At 39.1% G+C, this 25,528-nt stretch overlaps 1 protein-coding gene across 11 annotated transcripts in view; it reads left to right on the forward strand.

The window, feature by feature from the left end:
* The first annotated feature begins 16,422 nt into the window (after nucleotides 1-16,422).
* ETV1 (ETS variant transcription factor 1) overlaps nucleotides 16,423-25,528 on the forward strand; it is an 87,526-nt gene continuing 78,420 nt past the window's right edge. The window contains exons 1-4 of one of the 11 annotated variants that reach the window (XM_045578235.1): nucleotides 16,423-16,560; nucleotides 18,167-18,298; nucleotides 19,086-19,173; nucleotides 20,531-20,578. In XM_045578235.1, coding sequence (XP_045434191.1) covers nucleotides 18,254-18,298; nucleotides 19,086-19,173; nucleotides 20,531-20,578 — 181 coding nt within the window. In that variant the 5' untranslated portion in view covers nucleotides 16,423-16,560; nucleotides 18,167-18,253. Of the gene's footprint in view, nucleotides 16,561-17,410; nucleotides 17,716-18,051; nucleotides 18,076-18,139; nucleotides 18,299-18,425; nucleotides 18,612-19,085; nucleotides 19,174-20,530; nucleotides 20,579-20,770; nucleotides 21,109-25,528 lie in introns of those variants that run through there. The other 10 variants (XM_036429299.2, XM_036429298.2, XM_036429290.2 and 7 more) reach the window with 10 other exon arrangements.

Here is a 25,528-nt window from a genome sequence, read left to right on the forward strand (position 1 = left end):
ATGGTATTCTTTAAAGGGTAATAAGTTCCTTGAGGACATAAGAGGATATACAGCAAGGTGTATTCATATGGAAAGAAAAGCAGAGAAATCAGTACCTACTGGTGCCCTGCATATATTGTAGTTTAGCATAGTGTCTGGGATGCAGTTCAGCTCTGAATAAACTTGAAATAAAAGCCACTTCATAACAGCCTAGAAAATAATAATTAAAGCTTTGAAAATTGGCTTTGACTATGAATTCTGAAATTAAAAGGAATTTTTTCTAACATTATCATCTTCCAGGAGCAAAGGAGAAAAGTTACTATGTGAAAGAATGTCACTGATTAAAAAAAGCAAATAAAATCTCTGCTATCAGTTTCAAGGGACAGCATAATACCATCACCTTTTGCTCTGTCTACATCTTCAAAAACAAATAACAATAAACAGAGTTTAAAACTAGAAACCTGCAACTGATGACATATGAATTGCTGCTCCAACTCTAGAAGTTTTTTGTTTGTTTTGCATTTGTCCTTAAGGAGAAAAAAACAACCTATTAATTGTTCCCTCCTTAGGCCTTTTTCTCAAAGTGGGGAGGATTAATGTCTGTGCTGGGATAATTGGACTTTGAATATGGCCCATAACATATTTAACTCGTTTCCTTTTCTTGATGCAACATAAGCTACCCTGTCACATTGTCATTGGAAATGTAAACAAGTGACTAGTCCTTCAATCTAAAAAATAAAGTAGCTTGAACTAAAAGATAGTTAAGAGGAGTAAAGTTAAATATGGTCTTCATGTTTGTTATTATAAACTGGTCCTTTAAACAATTAATGCTTAGCCTTTAAGATCATAATTTATTTTGAAATTTCAATTTAAGATAGGGAAAAATGTTCAAGGCATTGATACTGTCCCACTTTAAGGTTCTTGTAAGTCTACTTAAACAGTTATAATAACACATGCTGTAGAAATTTTCTATATTTATTTTAAAATTACTGCTATGTGCATATGTATTATTCTTGGTAGGATGGGCATCTTCATATCTAGGGCATCCCACTGTGATGACTGATTATGTTCCAGCTGGTCTTTCTCTACTTAGGAATGAAATTTTTTACTGGCATAAATTTAATCAGACAATCTTGTTAAATGTGGCACTGGTCCCAATTCAATGAAAGTTTTGAAAAGGGAAAGTAAAGGAATAAAGACAAAAGCAATAGCCTTTAATATCATAAACCTCTCCAATATGATTTCTAAAATAAGATGGTCTTTGATTTATATTCTGAATTCATCACGCACTGGCTCTATGATTTTCAAAGTGCTGTGGAACCCCTCTGATACTTAGCTTTCTGTAAGTTGGAGAATAATAATAATAGTAATATTTTAGGCTTACGATGAGTGTGAAGCCCCTCATTTTAACCCCGGTATGCATGCATTTAGCCAAGTGTCTCACCTAGGGAAATGGGCAATAAATATTTCCTTCTATTGTTGCTGTTTTTCAACCCTAATCCTAATGATAACCTCAACCCCGTCCCTAAAACTAAAGCTCACCCTAACTCTTATCCTAAACTAAAACTAACAATAATTCCAATTAAAAACTATTTTCCAACCAGTGTCAAAGAATGATTTGCAAGCACCCATATCAAGATCACTGAAGCACTTACTGAAACACAAATTCTGGGTCTCTCTCAGCACCCACTGTTTCAAGTTCTATAGGATTAAAGCCGAGAAACCTGTGTGTTTCACAAGAACTTTAGGTGATGTTTATACACTTTGAAAATTTCAAAACATTCCTTAAATATTTAAATTTCATTTTTTTAAAAAAGGCTACTTTCTTATCATCCAGCAGCAAGTTCAGTCAGTCTTCACTGGATCATTTTTTCCTATCAGTATGCTCAAAATGAATGCACACTGCTGGGTTTGTATTTAAAACGCCATACCCTCTCCCACCCAACTTAGCTCAGGCCCCTTCAACACTGCCTCCAGCTTCCTTGGAATCTTCTTTAACTCTTTTCTCCCTTGAGCATTACCAGTGGGTTCTTTCTAAAGCTCATTAGACACTCTGTTTTCAATTTTTTTATTTTATTTTTTAATCATTCTCTACAAAATAATACATTCTAAGTTCCTGAACATAGAAACCAAAATCTCCAAAAATAGGCCCCTAATTCTTTTTAGCCTTGTCTCCGTTCTGTCCCTGACACAGTCAACTCCATAGAAAGAGCAAAATTCACCATTTCAAATGCCTAGTTCTGCCCTGCTTCTGTGTCCTTCCTTTAGTCAACAAATGACTTTAAGTTTCTTCCATGATCCAGTTTGAAGGCCACTTCCTCCCAAGAGCTTTTCCTAATCTCTCCAGCTGGAAGAGATTACCATCTTAAAGCCCTTGGTCACACTTTTACATCACTTAGATTTTTCTTTTTGTATTATGACCCCTACTAGGTTTCTCATTTCCTACAAAATACCATCTCATCTTCATCCCTTATAGGGCTTGGCATAAAATCTGGACTCAAGATTATTATTTTATAGTAACCCCTACATGAGTAAATGATAGTAACATGTAAGTTGTAATAATGGTTTTTAGAGACACTCGGCATATGGACTATTTCTCTTTTGGCCCTTGTAATTGCTCTTGGAATGCAAACGAGTTCTTAGTTTATGGAATGTATTTGGATCTTAGAAATCATCCCATCCAACATTAGCACTATAGTTGGCTAATCTGAGAATCACAATGACTTGCCCAACTCATACTGTTAAGGATGACATAGGTCCAGAAGTATGCTGGACTAATTCTCTGTCCAAATGATTACTACATTTATTTCATTATAAATTAAGTGTGTTTATTTCTCACATTTGGATAAGCATACTATAAAATAAAAAGGTAATATGGAAATAGACCAAACAGCAGAACAACTGAACAACCAATCAAATTGTAATATGCTAATGATATGCTAAAGTTGTTCAAATACTCGCTATGACACGCACTGACACCAGGGAGCAGATGTGCCACCCAGTAGGTTAACTTGCTGCTAGGGTCTAGCTGATCAGGTCTGAGCAAGATGGGCCGGGAATGACCTGGTGCCCTCCTGGGTTCATCCCCAGCTCGGTGGTGCACCAGTGGGGTCCCTAGGCCTGGCCTGCGCTCTCTCAAAATCCAGGACCCCTCGGGAGGGTGCCAGAAGCAGGGCTCATGGATGTTTCTCATCATTGATGTTTTGTTTTTCTCTCCCTCTTCCTTCTTCTCTGAAATTTAAAAAAAAAAAAAAAAGTTCACTATTCACCATGATTCTTAATAAAATCTATAACTATACATTTATCTCTACTTGTTAATAACACTAGAAGGGTCAAATCCTTAAATTCCTTTCAATCCCTTCATATACAAGATGGAACAATCTTAGGAAGTTCAAAGTAAAAAGCAAAATTTAGAGCTTAACTCTTTCTTTGCTTTTCTTTCTTTCTTGAAAGTGAATATGCAACTAGTCACTGTTGTAAAAAGGTTATACAAGAGCTCATGTCTGAAAATTCAAAATAAAGAGTATGTTAAAGTGTATTATTGCAGTAAATTGCATTCAATTTACTCTTGAATTATCTCTGTTATTGTACATCTATTTGTATTAGCTATCAAAATCTTTAGCCCACTTTGTGACTTTGTTTTTCTTTTGTCTGATAACCGCTGGTTCTCTCTTTATTCCAGAAGTTCTGAAACTGGTGACCCATGAAGTATGTTATTTGCCTGTAGTTGCCATGGGTAGAGCATAGGTAAGAGAGAGATCCAATAGGGAAATGGGCTGCCAAAACTGTCATTATATCATTCAAGAAGAAATACAAATGGTCATTTCTTCCTGTTTTAACATTTTTATTTTTTGCTGTCTCTATTAAGTGAGGTGGAAAGGTGAGAATAATATTCTAATTTAAAATAATTTGCAATGAAAATAAGTGGTTTATATACTTACTCAATGTTTTATTGATTGATTTTAACTAGGATTCAGGTCTATATCATACAAGAGTTGCGTGCAAATTACTCTGAAACCGTTGTCAACTTTGGTGATATTAATACTTTAAAAAAATCATTGGCTTTCCTTAGAATTATTCATTCCTATTTACAAGGAAAAGTATTTGAATTTAACATCCTACAGAAGGAGGAATGGTACTGCATTGGTTTCCAGGTCCCCTTTGGTAATAGGATATCATAGTAATAAAGGATTGTACTTAGTCATTATTTTTATATACCAGTATTCAGAATGATGAAAATACAGAGTAAATTCATGACAGTCTTAAGTATAGAGCAGGGGTCAGGATGTTTATTGAGATGTTAATTTATGTTTTGTTTTCATTGCAATGAAAGAATTAGAAAAATAAGAGCTACTTACTTTGCCATCTCTATCTCACTGCCTTCCTCAGTCCAAAAAGTAGTCAGGATTTGTATTCCTTTGGTTACCTCAAGCTAAAATCTCTTCCTAGATTTTGTTTTTATAAAAGCCTCAGTTTATTGAGGGGTTTTGCTGGAGGCTGGAGAGAAAGGCAGAGGAATGCAGAAAATTCAGGGTGCAGAAGCCTTGAAGTAAAGAGAGATTGTCTTAAGTAGGAGGGGATGAAGGGCTGGCTGAACCCATGATTAACAGGAATCCATGCCTCAGTCCTCACTGAACCCCCAAGAGTAGGGAAAAACCTGGAGGAGGATGGTTGAGTCCATGGCTCTTCTAGGAAGGCTGATCTAGCAGGACTTGACAAAGATCACTTTGACTGGCACTACCTATATTCAAGATTGACTTAGGGCTATTGAGCATATCATCAGGGTCATACTTGGCTGAAGAACTGAGGCTTTCCACCATTTTGCAGGCATCCTGCAAAACTTCTGGCTTCCTGTGTGGTCCTAGAGAGGCAGATGAATGTTGCCAAAATGACCAAAGTTGAATTTCTTAATCAGCCAAGCAAGAAGAAGCTTGGAGTTAGATTCAGTTGAATTTGATGACAGGAAAGATAATGTGACATTTCTTGCTTGTGTGTTTAGGAACAGGCAATTATAATGGCAGCACATATTGAGCAATAAAAATTCTTCTGCAAATGAACTATGAACAGAATTTTGAACAATTTAGTTAGAATTATTTTCTTCTATAAACATCTTTGGATGTGTAGTTCAAATTATGTGTGTCAAATGTACGTATATGTTGCAATACAGTGAAAATAGTGTGATAGCGTGCTAGAATGCATAATGGTAGATAAAAATTCTCAGAATTTTTCAATGCACAAAAAAAAAAAAAAATAAAGCTCTCAAATTTGCTTTGATAAACAAAAAAGTGTAAAACCTAAATCCAAAAAAAAGTACAGCATTCTTTGCCTCTCATTTCTGTATATCACTACACATTCCAGAGACATGCCTCTATAAAGCTTCCTTATTTCAAGAGACAGCCCAGTGAACGTGCCACCATTTATGACATAGTGGTGGGAAAACATTGTATTGTGTGTTAAGTATCCTGACTGGAGTCCCGATTTCTGACCTTCTCCATTCTGTGCACTGGGTTAAATTGATTAACTTCTTAGTTTCTCAATGCCATCGTTTATAAACTTTAAAGGTTGTAAGAAGAGAGTCTAAAGTTTCAGCCAACTTGAATTCTCTATTATAATAATAACAAGAGGCCTGGTGCACAAAAGTCATGCACCCGGGAGAGCGGGGAGAGGTCCCTCAGCACAGCCTGTGTCGTCTTGCAATCCAGGACACCTAGGGGGATGTCGGGCCTAAATGGCAGTCAGACATCCCTCTCAAAATCCAGGCTGCTGCATGTACTCGTGAACATACTTTCTCATACAGGTGAAAGGAATCTTGCTGCTGTTGTATGGGCAGCTACATTTTTTTTTGTCCTGACTATAAAAAGCAGTATGTAACATGATCCTTTTCTCCATCTTATGGGTGGAAAAACTGAAGCAGAGAGAAGTTAAGTAATTGGCTTTGTCACACAGTTATAAGTGTCAGAATCAGGGCTGACCACAAAATGTGCAAGCCAGAATCCACGCATGTCATCGCTGCATCATCCTGTTTTTCCAGTGTTAGAGTAGCCTTGCCAGGCTTTAATTTTTAAATCTAAGAGACTCTTCCCAATATATAGGGCAGGGTCCCTAGGCATAGCTGGCGATCAGGGCCATCTATGGGTTAACCATAGGGCGGGCGATGGAGTGGCCCCCACTGGCACCCCCCTTGGCTAGCGACCTGGCGCCACCCACTGGCCAGCCCTGCCACACTCCCTCTGCGGCCCCCCCCCCCCTGCTTCCTGCCGCTACCCACCGTCAGTCACCTCCCTCTCAGGGGCAGGGGGCAGATGCTCAATGCAGAAGCTGCCCCCAACCAAGGTAAGCTCCTGCATTGAGTGTCTGCCCCCTGGTGGTCAGTGTGCATTATAGCAATTAGTTGTTCCACCTTTTAGTGGATTTGCATATTAGGATTTTATTATATAGGATTTTCCAAATACTTTATTTCCCTGGGCTTTAGCCAAATAGCCTATGAAACTGCCATCTTTATTGTCATTCATGTACTTAGATGACAGAGGAGTCAGTATAATGATTTCCTGTTTTTATTGTCTTCAGAGTCTATTTGAATTACACAACAAAGTAAGTTCAATACTACTACATTAAACTTACACCAGTATTTGAACAAAGACAACATTAACTATCTTGTTTTATTCACAAGATGCTCTCCAAATGGTTTGTTTCAAAGAAAATCCACAAAGACACCCTTATATTAAAATTATTCAATAAAAATATGCTGCCAGCATTGATGCCAACTACAAAGGATGAGATTAGAAAGTGTTTCACACAATGGCAATGTCTTTGAAATAAGCATCATCCTTTAGTCTATATATTGTATTCAATTCACTAAACACAGGGAATGTATGTTTGTCTTATTTGTGATTTTCTTAAAGAAGATTCCTTTTTTAGAGACATCTGTTAGACATGTGCTCACTGCTAACCAGAGACCCAGAATATCAAAGTGCCAGCATGCTTTTGAATTTAAAGATCTGGAATGTTTGTTGGAAATCAGTTCAATAACTGTACAATTATAGCGTGCATAGAAATGTTTTGTACAATAGCCTTCATCAATAGGAATTATTTGCAATATTTTAATGGGACTAAAACAGGCATTCATTTGGTGTTGGAATACTTGGACTTTTTTTCAGGATTTGAGGACAGGAATGAAAGAGAAAGGTAGTAATTTCACTTTATATTTAAGAAAACTGAAGCAGGAATATCATTAACTGACTTCCACAAAGTCATGAGTAGTAATGTTAAGTCTAGAACATAAAGAATCTGAAGCCAATTATCTTTCATTCCATGAAAATAGGTAAAATCAGATAAATTAATTATCTCAGTAAAATGTCTCTTGGTGTTTTGTACTTAAGGGCAAGAATATTTAACCAATAAAGCAAGTTCATGCACAACTTCTAAAGAAATAATACAAAATAACAGACACAAATAGATAATATCATGGGGGTGGGAATGTAGCCTGTCTTATGAAATATCTATGAAGTTTTTGTATCTAATCATCAAAGAAATCATGTATTTGGTTTTCTTAACCATATAAAATAAGCTAAGCAGTCAAACTGTAGGAAAATATTATATGAGCAAATATGTCAAACATATTTTTCTCTCGCACTCTATATTTAATTTTTTTCATATTTATATGTATGCACACACCCTAAAGTAATCATGTTTTTAAATTCTCAACTCTTTCCTTTATAGACCCCCAAATTAAGACCATTTATAGAACTTCAGTTGGAAAGCAAATATTTTGTAATATATAACCCACCTGCTGATAATATTAGCGGCCACTTACTAAATTCCATACGTTGTATTCACTTTACCAACCAGAACATGCAAGCCCCCTTCTTTGTTGTTCTTCCATTAGAGATAAGCTGCTGCATTCAACTAGGAATTTTTTTGTGAACAAAACCACCCATTAGAATAGGTATAGATTCATGTCCTTTATTCTCAAAAGTGTGGGTGAATAGAAGGGAATAAGTGAGGGTGAAAAGCTTTTGGGTGGGCTAAGAAATTTCCCCCTATGCCTCTAGTTCTTAGGGTTGACTTATTCAAACAACATACAAGCACATTTACAATAGAAAGTCAAATTTTACTTGGTAAGCACAGGGAATTCACATAAGCATGAACATTCCAAAGACAGTGAGGCAAAATGAGGTACATTTGTCATCCTGAATTAAGAAGGGGGCGGTAGGCAATTCATAAGCAGATGACTCCTCTATATGTGGCGTTCCCATTATATCCCTCTGATATAATGGGAACAACCTCGCCTACTGCCCCCCCCACTTTTTGTTGTTTTGTGTTCTTATTTGGCAAAATAAAGAGCTATTAGCTTTATGGTGAGCCTTAAATAGGTGTTTTTGGTTTTGTTTTGTTTTTATCATTTCAAAATCTGAGGAGCTACTCAAGAACTATCCAATCTTGGCGGCAAGGGCAGCGGGGAGCAGTTGATTACAGTGTTGTCCTGATACACCAAGGTTGTGTGTGGGTCAATATCTGGTCAGGAACAAGCAAGAGTCAACCAATGAATGAATAAATAAGTGTAACAATCAATATTTCTCTCTCTCTCCTCTCCTTTCCTTCACTTCCTCTCCAAAAATCAATAAATTAAACACACACACACATCAATCTCTATAAAGGACATTCCCCCATATTTTAACACATTGTGGACCAGTAGTTTTATTGCTAGCTTTACCCAGTGGCCAGAGGAGTTTCTATTGAATGAGTACAAAAAACATTTTACATAAATGTTAAAGGCATACCTGCAAATTAAAAACCCATTGCATTTTGAAGTTATTTATTACATGTTCTTACAAGGTAATATCTTTTTAAAGTATGATACCTTGTAAAGCACTGTAATATTTAAACAGGGGAATTCTCGAGATCCATCCACCATGTTTAAGTGAGAAACAATGAAACAATTTCCCTTGGTGGGCTCAACAAGGCTATAGATAGATGCCTGTTAGACTTAGGGCAGCACAGAAGAAAAACAAAAATGGAGATGGGGAAAAGGGAGGGGGTGGGGCCCTCCAACTATGACTTTAGATAATAATAATTGATACCATTTTCTACTGTCCTTATTACAACATTTTCTTAGGGAAGAACATCTTTTATGTCCACAGTAGAGGCCCAATGCACAAAAATTCATGCACTGGGGGTGAGGGGAGGAGTCTCTCAGTCCAGCCTGCCCCCTCTCACAGTCTGGGGGCCCTCAGAGATGTCCTACTGACAGCTTAGGTCCCCTCCCCATGGGGAGGGGGCCTAAGCCAAAGTCTGGCCTCCCTCTGCGGGAGGCGATCAGGCTGATCAGGGGATGGCGCCACCCCCATCACCCCACTGCTGCTGCCACTGCTGGCTGCCACAGTTGCCAAGTTGTTTTCATCAACATGGAGTCCAGTCCTTTAAAAAAAAATGACAATTTTCATTAGGCATTTTCAAGATGTCTCTTTCATAGGGTATGGCATTTCTTTTTTTATTTCTTTTTTATTTTTTATCCTCACCTGAGAATATTTTTCCATTGATTTTTGAGAGAGCATAGAAGAGAGGGAAAGACAGAAACATCAATGTGAGAGGGACAATTTGGTTGGTTGCCTCCTGCATGAGCCCTGACCTGGGTCCCAGCCAGGGAGGAACCTGCAACCTAGGTACATGCCCTTGACCAGAATCGAATCCTGGACCCTGCAGTTGGCAGGCTGAGGCTCTACCTACTGAGCCAAACTGGCTAGGGCAGGATATGACATTTCTTAGCCCTTCCAACAGCAGACCTTCATTTTCTCCTCCAGGAGTGAGGTGGAAAAACCCTAGCTCACCTTCTTGGATTCTTATTACCCAAATTACCAAGAACACTGCAAGTGGCATACCAGGAACTTAGCCAATGAGCAGTCAGAAAAGGTGTTTCCTCTGCAGCTCACACACAGAGGTGGGACTGCTGGCACACCACGGCTGGCAGGACCTGTTCTCTCTGGGCTTCCCTGCAGCTGCTATGGATGGCAGGCCCTTTCTGAGCCTGTGCCATCCGTGGTTTGCCTCACCGTGCACGCAGTCCCCTCCTGCCCATCTGTGCATGCAGCCTCCTCCTGGGTGGTCATGATGTTATGGCATCCCGGACAATTTGCATATTACCCGGGTAATATTGAGTAAGAATTATTAACAGCCCTAGTAATAAACTGCTTCAAATTGCTATTTTGATTTTGCTCTAATAATTTTCAAATATATTTCACAACCTATAATCCATAGAGTTTTACTATTACAAAATGCTCTACCTGCAAGGGGGTGGGGGAAGTTAGATGATCACATATTATTGGAAAGTTTAGTATATTCTCTCAGCAACCCTCTCATTATCCCCATTCTAGGAGGCACTACACCACCTCCACCTAGACTAAACTGTTAGGGAACATCAGCACACGAAAGCCTCTGATAACAGCCAACAGTTATTCTTTTTGTTTTGTTTTGAATTGATTTGATTGGGTTCAGTTCAACTCGGCATTTCTCAAACTTTCAAGCCTGCCCTGGTAACTTTTTCTATTTCTTTTCCAGGATAACACCTCTTAGTATTCCAACACATGTCCTTCCACCAAGACTAACTTTGGGAAACTGTTTTTGCTGTTTGTTTTTTTTTATTGTTATGCAACCACCATTGTTCAGACTACACATCAGAATGTGCTTAAAATCAGACTTGAGCGATTAGCAATTGCTCATGGTAGTGGAGTCAAATGCAGTGAGGTTTTTGGCTGTCCCTCCGCTCACTGGCTCTCTGACTTTGGGTGAAGGTGAATCCTTCCTATTTCTTGGGTATCTGTTTCCCCCATGCTAGCATTGCTGTTGCAGTGCTGTTTCAAGGATCCAAATGAGAGCACCCAGGCTGCTTAAGGGCCTGGGGCACAGCTTAGCACAGAACACTCAATAAATGTTTTTTTTGTTTGTTTGTTTGTTTGTTTTTTCTCAGCTGTTCCTCCCCTCCACGTTATAAGTAAACAGTTAAATATTTTTTAAAATCTAATTAAATTTTTTTCCATTCAAATTTTTATAAATCTGGAGGAAATTATCTATTTTACTCGTCTTGGGATTGTGGGATACCTGTGATGTCCGTGGCTACTGAAAGATAACTTTCCGTGAGTCTAATTGCAAAGCAGATCAATTTTTAGAGTAAATGTCCTTGACAATGTCTCTTTAATTCCCATTTAATTTGAACAGATGCGCTTGCAGTCCTTATTCATGCATAACTCCCATTTTTATTAAAATGTTTGTTACATACTATGTCTTACATATTGACTGGGCCGCAAGTTTGACATGCTTGCTCTAGAACTAGATCCTGAACTAAAAACACCTAAGTTACTCTTAGGTTCTCTCACTCTGTCTTTTTTAATCCTTACTTTTCCATTGATTTTTAGAAAGAGAGAGTGGAAGGGAGGAAAGAGAGGGAGAGAGGGAAAAAGAAACATGAACAAATGAGAGTCACATCACTTGGTTGTCTCCTGCATGAACCCCAACTGGAGGGGGATCAAACCCCCAACTGAGGTATATGCCCTTGACCAGGAATCTAACCCACGTTCCTTTGGTCTGTAGGCCAACATACTAACCACTGAGAAAAAAAGGCCAGGGTGCTCCCAGATTCTTGATTGACTGAAACTGTGAGATAATAAAAGTGGAATGATTTAAGCTGTTCCATTACATTGTTCACTGCAGATAGTTTGAGAAACAGTGATCAAGAGTAGTCTTGACCTATGGTCAGATATTTGAAGGCTTAATTAAGAATTGACAAGCTCTTATTAAGTATGGCTCCATGTGGTAGAAAATAAGAAGAGTAGTTAAGGCATTGATAACAGAGTAGATGAGCTATTGATGCCTCTTCCTGCTGTCAGATGAAGTTATCCGGAATCTAAGCACTGATATCTCCCATGACATCATGAATGATTCAAATAACAAGCTATTTATAATGAATGCCATGGCCTTTTCCTCTATTTTAACTGATAATGCTTATTATTTTAGGAATTCTGAGGAGATTTCAGTAGGAGTGGGTGTGAGAATATGGGTGCACAAACAGGAAAGGATATCTTTGTTTTAACTCTAAATGCTAAGATTATTTTAGGTCTCAGTCCTACACATATCTGAAGCAATGGAGTTGTTCCTGAATGCCTTCCTTGTCAGGAGTGTGAGACACAATGCTTTCATAACAGGTCAAAACGCATTCATAAATAATTTATTTTCTGGTCAGACTGTGTTGCTCCCAAATATATTTGACAAACCAATGATCATCAATATTATTTGATGCAATAGAAACAGGGAGAGATTTTTAATTTAGAATACAAAAGGGGACCAAAGATGAAAACCTGAGTTTTATTTAGGATGTGTCATGCAGACACAAAGATTTGTAGCTTTCTTTGATGTGCTCACATGAAATGCTTGTAGTCAAATGGTTATTTTTAAAGTTAAGAAGAAATTCTGGACAAAAGGGACATTTTAAATATAAAAGGAACCTCAGGAAGATCACAAAGAAGTGAAATCACTATCACAAAGTTCAAAGACATATTTTTCTTCAAATACCAAGAAACTGACTTAAGTAGCTTTGGTGACCCTCATTCAGGGGAGACTCTCTAGCTCTTATGGAAGTGATGGATGTGAGGGCATTTCCCCCCCACCCCCTTTTCAGAAACTGCTGTTTTGGACCATTATTCTATTTTACTTTCTTGAGACTAATTCATTGTTGGGCATTCTCATCAAACACCGTTTTGTCTTCTCCTTGAATTGCTAAGTTCAACTTTTTTTTGTTTCTTTTTAGCTTTATTAACTTATTTTTTAAAAATAAATTTATTGGGGTGACATTGATTAATAAGATTATATGAGTTTATGTAGATTTATATGATGCATGGTCGGTCTGTCACATTGTGTGCCTGCTACCTAAAGTAAAATCATCTTCTGTCACCATACATTTGGCTCTCTTTTTACTGCCTCCCACCCCATTCCCTCTGGTAACTTTTTGAAATCAGTAGGGAGATGTTAACTGCAAGATAAATTGGCTGGTTATGTCAGGCATCAAGCCAGTTGACCACCAGTGTCAGTCCCCTGCCTGAGGAGGGGAGGTCTTGGAGACCAGGAATTGACTCCCATCTAGTTGGAAAGCTAGGGAATTTGTTTTAATTATGGACAAGAAATCAAGCTGATATTGTAAACTTACTTTAACAGGTAGCAGAAAGTCACATTCTAACCAGCAGTTTATGAGTGTCCTTAACACAGCACTGACAATCCTGGGTATTAAAAATGCTTTTCCAACTTGATGCTATAAAAATGTGTTTTTTTTTAATGTATATCTTGACTTCTAGTGCAGTTAAGAATTATATATATATTTTTTTAATCACATGTTTGCATTTTCTCTTCTTGGGAATTTGTGGGTATTCTCCAGCTGACAATGGCAGGCTTGCAAGTGGGACCCACATTATGTCATTTCCTTGTTATCCTTACCTTTTTCTTAAGCTCTATCCTCCTTTCAAATCTCTGCTTCCCTCCCCGAAGGGAACTAAGGAAACCATTAATTATTCCTTACCATTCTGGCAGGCCTCTAACGTCTCCTTTGGAATTATAGGCACCTGTTCATTTTCTTTTCCCATTTGGCTATTTCATAGTCTACCTTTTCCCTATCTATTTGATGTAGTTTAGTGCAAACTAGGCCATTTGCAATTTGCTTTATATAGTATTTGTTAAAAATATAGTCTATAAAAGTTACTTCTTTATTTAATAATCCAATTTGAATGAATTTTAAATTTTAATCATATTAACTATTTAAACAAATAATGCTATTTTAACTTTAGGTTTCTTCCTTTTTTTGCAGCTTTTAGAAATTTGATCTGTTTAACACATGCATTTTTAATGTTTCAATATAAGTTAACTGCAGAAAACTCACTAATGAATTTGATTTGATTTGATTACATAACAGCAAAGGAACTATAAAGAGTTAAATAACTTTGCCCTAGTTGGTTTGGCTCAGTGGACAGAGTGTAGGCCTGTGGACCAAAGGGTCTTAGGTTTGATTCTTGTCAAGGGCACATGCCTGGGGTTGCCAACTCGATCCCCAATAGGGGGCCTACAGGAGGCAGCCAATCAATGATTCTCTCTCCTCATTGATGTTCCTATCTCTCTCCTTTTCCTTTCCTCTCTGAAATCAACAACAACAACAAAATATATTTTAAAAGAGGAGTTAAATAGTTTTATATGCAAGGTTAAAACTTTCCCAACTCAGAAATGATATATATATATTTTTTTATGGAGGGTGGGGGGAGGCTTTCTCTTGAGTTTTATTTCAAAACCCAAATGGGATTTCAAAATACAAGTAAATAAATGTCAAAGCCTCTTGGCCTTTGCTCTGCCATTCTATGCCTGAACACCTGCCAACACGAAATTTTCCACTCAAGATGGCATTTGCTAAGCTGCTTTTTCAGGGACTCACTTTCTAAAGTAGTGGAAACTTTGTACAACTTCTGATGTCCCGCTGAGTGGACAGACTCTTCTGTAGACTCCCCCCCCCCCCCCCCCCCCCCCCACACACACACATTGGCAACATTTTCTGGAAAATGAACTTTCAGCCCATCCAGTGTCTTCAGCCTCTAGATCTCTTGGCTTTCCCAGTGCCAAGCCTAGAAGATAACCAACAACTAAACTAAAAGTTGGTGTCTCATTAAGTATCACGGTACAAACAGGACAAAAAGAGGACAGACAGAAGAGAAAGGGAGAAGAGAGAGGAGGGCTTGGTCCAACCGGTTCCCTTGCGGGAAGGGCGCATTCGTCTCACAATTTCACGCTGTTTGAACAAACCTGAGCTGTAGTGAGGCTGGCTGGCTGGTAATTCATATAACATACTTTTCTGTTACTGTTAAGATCAATTAGTTAAAGGCTGAGTGGGTCCAAGGGGGAACAGGGAGCCCCTGCAATACGTACCTAGTAAATGGGGGTTTGGTGCACTGCTGCAGGCTGCCAGTGGGTGGGGAGGAGGAGTGCTCTGAGAGGCCTGTGTGCGCGTGGGTTTGGGAAATGGAAACTAAAACTGTCAGCCAGCAAACCTGCAGGATTCCTCAAAGCTTTGAAAAGTTAACAGTAAATCGAAGGCAGAACTGAAAACTACACAACATTAAACGAGGAAAATAGAAACCCATCTCCTATTGGCACTTCCCAAAGCATGAATCAGAAGTTAACTGGTTTGTGCTTAAGGCTTTCACCCTGCTCTCCTCAATGCTCTCCCTGTCTCCTTTCGCAGCTTTTCTCGTAGTATGCAGTGCACCCTGGAATTATCCCCCTTTTGTGAGCTTTCCTTTCGTTTCGATGTTTCTTCCCCTTCTTGCTGCTCCCAGACTTAAGGCTCCTTTTTTTCCTCCTCTTCTAGCGTTTGTTTTGGGACAGGACGGAGAAAAGGTTGCAAATCAGAAAAAGAAAAAAAAAAAGTTTTGTGGTTGGGGAAACTTGGGCCTTTGTTGTGTCATTTCCCCCCCAGCCAGCCACTCCCCCCGACCACGTGACCAGGCGAGGCCGGAATTTTGTGAATGGAGCTGAGAGAGGGGCCGTGGGGGCGGGGGAGGCCCCGCCTCCTTCCTTAAAGTGGCCAATCCCTGAGCGGAGCGCTGCGGGGTCAGCAACAAACAACAATGGGCTGGGAACCGCGGCGTGCCATTGGCTGGGGCGAGGGCCCCAGGGGGGGAGCGCTGGCTGAAGCCTAAGCTCCGCCCCCTCCCCGTTACCCTGGATACCTGTGAGGCTCCAGCTGCAGAGAAGGTCTTTGGAAACTGTTGCTCAGATTACAGAGGCTGGGTTCTCCCCGGGAGTGCTGGGCGGCGGGACACCCCTTGCTATGGGCCCTCTGCCTGATTGCACCCTCAGACAGTACCCAGGAGCCCCCCTATCCCAGCCTCCAGGTCTGGCTGCACCCCGAAGCCCTCCCTGGCTGGGGTTCAAGTGCAGTTCCCGCTCAAAATGCTTGTAGGTGGTGCGCCTTAGCCCCGGCTGCTCTGACGGACTCCTTTCAGACTGCACTTATGTCCTTGCTGCCCCCATTTATTTCTCTAGCAATACGTCTTTCTAAAACTTAGTAAGAAAAAAAAAATTAAGCAGGAACCTCTCTCCTTCTGGTTGCTGTGGAGCCTTGAGGGCTCACACTCCATTTTCAATGCGTCCCCATACCGTTCCATGTAAGGAAGGAAACTTTCCAATAGAAAATTGAGAACTGAAGTAACAGCTGCAGGAGGCGTCCTTGGGTTTCTAGCTCTCTGGTCCCCAGTAAGGATCACAAGTGAGTTTCAGCGCTCCTGAGTGCCTGGTCCCATCCCCACGGCCTCCCCCCTGTCCTGTGGGGCCGCGGCTTCTTAAGCGATTCTGCAGCTCCCAGCCCTACACGAGGGTCAGGGCAAGTGGTTTCCGAGCTTTTTTTTTTTTTTTTTAGCCCTCACTTTTTTTTTTTTTTTTTTTTTTTTTAAAGCCTTAGTCATTGCCCTTGAAACTCGAGCATCCTCCCGGCTCGCTCCCCAACTCTCCAGGCTGTGTGGCTGGGTAAAAGCAGAAGAGGAAGTGGAAGCACCAAGTACAGTAAGTGACACCCTCTGTCTCCGTGTACACATAACAAAAGCGCAGGAAACGTGTGCGGGTCCCTGGGACATCCGAGCCAGCACGCCCCTCCCTCCCGGCGCCTCCCCACCTGCCAGGTGGACTGGAAGCTCCCTGTCCCGTGGGTACACGTGGGTGTGTTTGACTTGGAGACTTCTTCTCACCTGGATGGCTCCGTGGTCTCCCCAGTTCCCCTCCCAACGCAACCCCTCCCAACAAGCAACGTCTCTGCTTTCCCCAGGCACGGACCCCATCGATTCCTTCTTGTGCTGTCCCGTGAAGGACTTGGATCTTGCCTTCCTTGAGCAAGGCCGTTAAAAAATGTCTTTAATCAACCATAATGATGGTGGTGGGTGTTATAAGACCAACACAACAACACACATACACAACAACAGGGCAAACGATCTCGGGCCAAAAACTTAGCGGGAACGCAGCTCTAGAGCTAGTGGGCTCCCCATCAGGTTAAAGGGGGGAGGGGGGGGGCCCCCCGGGAAGGGTTAGGGGGCAGGAGACTGGCGATCTGGGGAGAGCGGAGGGAGGGGGAAGCGCGAGTTGAAGGAGGCAAGGGGTGAGTGGATCCCGCTTCCAGGTATGCACCTGGACCGAAAAAAACAAACAAACACGTGCATTAGCAAATCAGCCCAAGAATGGACCAGGCTCGCTAGGAAGGGGAGCTGGCGGCCGGGCACACATGGATTCCGGGTCCCCGGGCGCCTTCACCCTGCGAGGCGGGCTGGGGCTGGGAAGGCGGCCGGTTTCCTGCGTGGCGTTTGCAGGCGGGGGACCCTGCGCCCGCCCTCCGAGCGCCGCCGACCGCCGACCGCCCGACCGCCCCACCGCCCGCTCGGGCCGAGGGGCGCGGGGGAGCCGGGAGGAGCGGGGGCGCCAGCCGCCTGATTGACAGCCCGAAACCCGATCTTGGGAAAGAGACGCGGAGCCAATGGGAGGCAGCGATCCATCAGTTTGGCTTGGAGGCCCCTGGAGGAGAAGTAGAGGAAAAACCACCGAATTGAGCTCTTGTCAGAGGCGCTTTCGGCTTCCAAGGGGGGAAGTAGCGGGGCCATAATTAATGTGTGTTTTTTTTAAATTAAATTTGGAGGGGACTGTGTGCAGCGGTTCGCCCAGCGTGGCCTTCAGGTGGGTCTTTCCGGCAACTTTTTATGTCTCTCCCGGCGATTGCATGGCTGGTGGGTTGCAAAAACTGTCCTGATGGAAAGAGGTGTCTCCGTCTCTCTCTGGTCCCGTTAGGTGCAAAGCCAGTCTCTCTCGTGGATCGCCATTGCTAGTTTTGCACACGTTTGCGAATCAGAGCAACCGACCGCGGAGGGAAACACCGAGAGTGTAAATAAATACATCTCCTCTAGTTCGGATGTTTGCTACAGCCGAAAATATGTAAATTGTGAACTCTCTAGCCTTTCTCTCTCTCTCTCTTTTTTATCCAGGTGAAGGAGGCTGGTGTACTGAGGGTTATTTTTTTGTGAATGGGACAGTCGGAGGGTAATTAGCTATGCAAATTCAAGAGCTTCATTCATGGTTTTGTGTCCCCCCCCCTTCCTTTCAGCCTAAAAGCCATTTTGTTCCCCTCTAGGTTGATAGAAGTCCAGATCCCGAGGAAATCTGCAGCTAAATGCTCCAAATATAAAACACTGGGCTGAGATCTGCGAAGAGCAGCAGGATGGATGGATTTTATGACCAGCAAGTGCCTTACATGGTCACCAATGTGAGTGATCAGTTCCAGAGTTGCTGTTTATAAACTTGATGGGGGGGGGGAGGAAAAGGAGGGGGCAAGGAGGTTGGGATTGCAGATACTTTATCTGCTTTGTTGCCACTGTAGGGCGACTCTGCTTCTAGAAGCCCAGTCTTCACAATGAGCTTACCTTTCAGTGATTTGGATAAGGCATAGTTTTGTTTTTAAGACCTTCCCTTTTCTGATTAAAGGGCCCAAGATGAGTGGAAGAGGAGATGGAGGGCAGCAGCAGCTGCTGCACTCAAAGTTTTTGGCTGGGTTTGTCTGCCACATTGAAAAGAATGAAGTTGAGACAAATGCTGACACTTTCTGTTTACATGGGCTGTTTTTGTTTCTCTCTCTCCCCCTCTCTCATTTTCTCTTATATATATATATATTTTATTTCATCACTCTTCTTTTGTTTCCGATGGGGAGTATCAGAATAAAATCCATTGTATTTTAATCTAGTTTTGATCCGGTCTAAAATCATCGACTTTATCATTGCTTAATGCTGTTTTAATGCTGAGATACCATGGATATATGACTAGCAAATAGTACGTTAGGATCGACACTGGGAAGCTACTAACCTGGCTGTGAATTTTCAGTATAAGCTTTCCCTGTGAAATGAACATAGAAAATGAATACTAGAATCGATACCATAGACTTTGATTTTTATTTAGAGAGAGGATCCTCTAGACAAGTGTATGCATGCATGTGTATTTTTGTGTGTGACTTCTGAGGTTTACGTTCTTTTAAAGGATTTTTATCTTTCCCTTTGTAGAGTCAGCGTGGGAGAAATTGTCACGAGAAACCAACCAATGTCAGGAAAAGAAAATTCATTAACAGAGATCTGGCTCATGATTCAGAAGGTGAGGTTTGATTGGGGGGCAAATCCCTTCCCGTCTTTACAGATTATTGAGATCTGTAAGTCATAAAGAACAGCAGCAGTTCAACCTTAGCTTAGAAATAATAAAAGTTCAAATGACTGAATTTAACTAAGACTTTTACTTCGAGCAATTAACATCGAGTGACAGTTTGCACTGGGGGATCTCTTAAGGCCCTGTCACAAACTAGTGAAAGAAGAAAATAAAAAGTTAACAGAGGCATCCTTCTTTTATATGTAAAAACTCTTGTGCATATGGCATATAAGTAACCCCACACACTAAAGCAACAATTTTAAAAATCCAACCCAGTGGGAGCAATTAAGCAACTATGCAAAGTGCTTAATTGCTACTTTCTTCATTAGAAGTTAAACAATATAGATGATTATTTAATTTTTCCATCTCCTTTACACGAAAACCATATAAAGTTATAAAACTTTTCATGGATGATTTTGAAGACTCCATGGTGAGGTCCTATATCTTGTTTTATAGGTCTTCAAGTGTTCACTGCATTATAATTAAGGCCTAATTAATAATTGTAATACTTATTTGGAAAATTAGGTTCCAGATTCTTTTTATGAACTGTTCATAGGAAGTCAATCTATTATAAATTATTCCAGCCATATGGAAGCATTATTAATAAACTTAGATTTTAGTATAAAAATTCAGTTGGCTATTTAGATAAAGTAGTATATTGAATTCTGAAACTTCCTCAAATCCTCATAATTATAGGATACCTCTCTCCCTACTATGACAGAATGCAAAATTTTAGACTTGAAATACATAGGTGCAGGGAATTATCTTTCTTTGACTTTTGTAATCCTATTAATAGAGAAATTTTCCTCTAAACACTTGCATTTAAAAGTTGTTCCTTTTTTTCTTTGAGGCATTGAACCTGAAAAACATAGTACTTTGAGATTTATACCATGTATTATTATATCTCTGATATAAATACAATACCTTTCAGTCTTTCTAAACTTATCTCTATTTTACAAGAGTTGAATATATTTAGAAAAAGTTTTCCATGAACATACCTAAGCTTTTTTTGGAATCCTATTGTATATATGCTATTTGGTTTCCTGAGCTTTTTATTAAAAAAAAAAGGGGGGGGGGAGGGGGAGATATTGACTTTATTATGTAGTTGACCAGAAGAATTTCTTAAAGAAGTATTGCCTCATAACCACCAAAATGAGCAGGATTATTGAGATCTGTAAGTCATGAATTATGTTTTCTTATTGGACCCCCCCAAATTAAGTTGATATATGCAAGTTTTATGACAAACATTTCCATGTAATGAAACCTAAAGATTTGCAAATCTTTTATTCCTTTGACTTGTTTTTTTTAGAACTCTTTCAAGACCTAAGTCAATTACAGGAAACATGGCTTGCAGAAGGTAAGTTTTTTGTTTTGTTTTTAAATGCTTTAAAAGGAGGGGGAAAGCAACTCTAGAAGGGGGGGGGGGGAGTCCTGAACTTGCTGTCTTAATGTTCAGCCCAATTAATTGAGCTCTAAAAGAGCCACCTCATGTGTCATGCATACATTAGAGCCTCTGATGAGTTTGTCTTTGGGGAATCTGGGGCTGCACTACCCAGTGTCATCACAAATTACCAGGAGAAATTGCTTCCAGCTCACAATCACATCTGCTTTTGGCAAGAACTAATGCACCAAGACTTCAAGTTCTCAGCCTCTGTTCAGATTTTAATTGCAATTGATCAGGTTTATATTATTGTACCTCCAGAGACCTCCTAGAGCCAGAACCCGGCTAGCTGTTTCCTTTAGAGCAGCGCATATCATTATTTGGTGTTCTGGTGGAGGAGTTTTCTGATGGCAGAAATTAGTTTCTCTGGGCTCATCGGGACGGGATGCTTCAGGATTTAAGTGCCAGCGTCTTCTTCCCACCTTGCTCACAGCACAGAACCATAGGTGTGTATCCAATGCTTAGGAAATCTATGGCTTGAGGAGAAATCTTTGTGGCTCTGAGGAATTTTAAGCTGTTTTCTGTTTGTTACTGTTATGTGATGTTTGTTGAAACTGACCTTGGTTATGATGTTACTTTTATGAGGGATTTATTTAAGATAGCAAGGAGACGTTTAAAGGCATGGCTTTTATCTTTTTATTACTTTTCTAAAAAAAAAAAAATCTGTGTTGCAATCTATTGTACCTTGCATTGTGGAAACTTTACAGGCACAGTGAGATAGTGCTTCAGTACAGCTTGATACAACTTGGGAAATGCCTAATGGTGAGGGATTTTTGTCGGAATTCATAATTTGAAATTTTTCTTTTGGCTTTGTGAAATACGAAGTTTATCCTATGATGTATTTGGTGGAAAACAAAGACAATTATAGGTACTTAAGTACTGTGTATAATTGCTTTTTTCTCTTTTTTTTTTTTCTTTTTTCTGTCTTTACATTATATGGGATACATGCACTTTTTGGAACATATTTTTAAGATGGTTAAAAGAGGAGAGAGGATCTCTTTAAATGGAAGCTGAGTCTTTCTGTTGCTATTTGGGGCTGACTGCTGTGTTTTATCAGTGGTCTTGCTTTCAGTTGATCAAGTTGCTGTTAGCATGTAAAATAAGTTTCTTTGTTTTGCTGATATTCTAGTTCTCCAAAAAGCTTTTGCAATATTTTTTAACCTTTTAAGTTAAATAGCTTTCCTGGTAGCCCTTCCAAAAGGGTGATTGTGTTTGTATATTAATGAACGGTAAGTATTAATAAAAGTTTTAGTTATATTTAAAGGTCATTCTGCTTGTCTCTGTAAATGAAACTTTTTGCAATAGACTACTTATTATTACAACATAAGCCATATATTTTAACGTAACTTTTTCAAGGAAAAATTGCACAGAGGTTCTTGTATTAACTTTTTATTGTTAGTTTGCAAAATTGAAGCTTTTGAGACCATTATATTTATGAAGGAATTTATTCACTTTATCCAAAATAATTAAAAATATCCATTTAAATTGTCCTGGAAGCTGGGTTTGTTCTTTAAGATGTTTTAAGTCTCCTTGATTCCAAGTCAGTGAACTTGTTGGCTGATATTGAATGTGCATAGCAACTCTGTTCCTGGAATTTTAAAATGTGGAATCTGTGACAGACTCTTACCATTTTATAATCAGTTTTAGTACTTTTTTTTTTTTTTTTTTTTACTTTCAACTTGTTTGTTTGTCGCTCGGATAAGTAATTTGCATAATGTATCTGAGTTTACCTTTTTAAACTCCGCACTGACTATTCTCAGTTATTCACATACCTGTAAATCAAATCTGAAGAGTTAGCTTTATATAAAATAAACCCAGAAAATGACTCAGATATTTGAAGGAACATGGACTTTCACTTAGAAAAGAATTCATAAGGTTAAGTAAGTTTGAGAATTAGTCCTCAGACTGTTGTATTGAATACCAAGGTGGGCTTCTATGAACACATTATGGATACAGTTTTTTCAAAGTAGTTTACATTCATTTCTCCTATCATGCTATAAGCAAAAAAGTGGTTAACCTGATTTATTGAATACAATAGTGAGGAGAGATATTTGTTAGTAGACTGCATATTTTTATTTTTAGCAAATACATATATAAAATTATATTTGTGTTAGCTATTTAACTTGATTTATTGGTATCTTGAACAATATTAGCTAAGAAGAGATTCTCAAAATTACACTAGTTTTTTTTCATAGCTGGATTTGTCCATTTATGTCCCTCTGGACATCCAGAAATGAAACCATTGCCAAATTGGCTGACATGAACCGTTTACATATTTCTTTTTATAATGCTTTGTAGCCAAGAAACTGACCATGGAATTTTAAAGTATCTTGACCCTTTTAAAAAAGATCATTGGCAATTAACCAGTTTCTTCCATGAGTTAGAATCCCACTGAGAAGTTAAACAGGTCCAAAAATCTTATTGGACCTGAGAGTCAAGTTAGTTGTCATGTGTCCTATGAAAATAGTGTTAAGAAATTATCAAAGCCCTTATGTACTTGAAAGATGATATATCCTAGCATGTTTGTTTTTCTCTATAGGAAAATTTTAAGTTAGACCCAAAGTGCCACATATGGGTTAATCTTAGGTAAATTATTATGGAGTAAGAAATGTGTTTTATGTCTAAGGAGAAATTGGGATAAGGCAGGACTATTAGAGGGTGGGGTTGGAACTAGTTGTTTCTCAATTCACTAAAGTTATCTCTAAAAATAGAATTCCATTCTGAAAGAAATTCATTTCCTGAGATCAAAAATATGTTTGTGAATACTATAACCTTATATTAGTATAACTTTCAAAGTACTGACACCGCAGTTAACACTATAGTTGAAAGATTTTTAACATAGATCCCACAATTTAAAATAATCACATTTCATTCCGAAAAAAACTGAAAAGGCAGTGTTTCCAGTGACACAGTAACAAAAAAAGAATGTGCCTATTTTTAAATTTTGCTATAGCTGCTTTATATTGTAATTGTAACTATGTACAATTCTTTATTGATTCTTTGTCTTTTGAATTAGATTGCTACTGACAGAAAGGCAATTTCAATTATTTGATCCCATGAAATAATGAGTTCAAATATCAATCCTGTCAACATCATAGTCATGTCTTATTCTTAACAACCTGTTTTAAGTGGTGCTTCAGCGAATGGTGTCCTAGAAATTCACAGTTAAATGGACCTTTTGTGTGTATGGGGCGAGGAGGGGTGGGGAGAAGTGGAGGGTTGACAGAAAGAGAAGGATGTATCACTGAGTTTTAAAAGGATTGCATTCTTCTAAAGTTTGTTATTAAAGCTTACCTACTAACACACTGGAAAAGACAAGTCATACATTTCATGCAGATTAAATGTAAATACGTAGCAACTTTTGAATGTTGTTTTTGCTGGGGCTCTAGATGTTCTTGCGATTCCCTTTCATGAGTAACCTTAGGGAAAAAAGTCAACAGCGACTCGCTGCCATCAGGGCACAGTTTTCCAGTGGTATTGTCCTAAGTCAGGACTCATCCTACCACCACACTTGAGGCAGAGTTTCATCTTCAAGAACCTCCTTTCCACACCAGAGGCCCTTACAGCAGGCAGATAAGGCTGTTTTTCTTTTTCTTTCCATCTCTTTTCTTTTGATTCCCACTTGACCTTCAAATAATTAGGTTGACGTAAAAGTAGAGACATTTATAATGATGAAGTTTCTTAAATAGTATCTTATACATACTGCCACCCAACAGTAGTCCATCACAATGTACTCATTTTAATTTTTTAAAAAGTATGCTGTAACTTTTTAAAAAGGAACAAATTGGATGTGCTCTTGAATGCTTTTTTTGTTTGTTTTCAGGTGAGGCAGTAGGAAATAAAAGCTTTAAAATGGCATTATTTTTATGAGGTTTACAAAAAAAAGGAATTGAGAATTTAAGCATGGAAGTCTATGTTATTTATTAGAATTGAACAAGAGTGTTTTTTGTTGTTGTTGTTGTTGTTTTTTTGAGGGCTACCACTCCTCTGCATTGTACCAGGAAATTCTCTGAAATGTGGTCTATCTTTTGTACTTGATTAAAAGAGAGCAGATAGAGCAGGTAGATAATAATGGATTATATTTTAAAGTATTCTTTGAAATCGTATAAATACCTTTCATCTAAGGTCTACTTGCAAAATAATGTTTTTCAAGAGTAGAATTTGGATAGGTTGTAGCTTATAATATAGTTTTCCCAGAGGGCCATAATAAATGTTTATGAAATATAGCTAAGCTTTTCCAGTTCCATTTCTGAAAATGTGTAATTTCTTAGAGTTTATAATATAACTTGATTCCATTTGACCTGTGTATAAACTTGCAGTTAAGAAAATCATCACCATCATCATCATCATCATCTTCACCACCATCAAACCTCTGTAGAGAAAATAGTTGGCAAGAAACAGCTCTGAGCGATCCTTATGAGTTTTTCAGTCACTACAGGTCAATTTGGAGTTAGAAATTGAAGCCAGTTTTAGACTAAAAGACAACTAAAACTTACTGTTTTCTTTCTTTTAGAACATACAGGATATCTTGAGCGAGTCTGAATGATGTTTCTATGATGGGGAAGTAACCCCTTTATCTGCTTGGATATGTTTATACTTCTGCATTAATTAATGCTTACACACTGGAGCAATCATTTTAATGTTAAAAGCGGATGTGGTGTAAGCCCAGGCTTAGTGGCCTCATGATTATTTTATTCCATGGCCTGAAGCTTCATTTTAGCATTAAACAGAATACCACTGTGCAAAGGTTGATTTTCTTGTTTTAATTTTACTTAGAATTTTTCCTTTCTTCGGAGAAAGTTGTTTTTAACCCTCCGTTCAGAGTGAAATGCTACCAAGTTAGCAGCACTCTTAAAATCTTGGGAT

The sequence above is a fragment of the Pipistrellus kuhlii genome, unplaced genomic scaffold (genome assembly GCF_014108245.1).
Source record: "Pipistrellus kuhlii isolate mPipKuh1 unplaced genomic scaffold, mPipKuh1.p scaffold_m20_p_10, whole genome shotgun sequence".
Taxonomy (NCBI): domain Eukaryota; kingdom Metazoa; phylum Chordata; class Mammalia; order Chiroptera; family Vespertilionidae; genus Pipistrellus; species Pipistrellus kuhlii.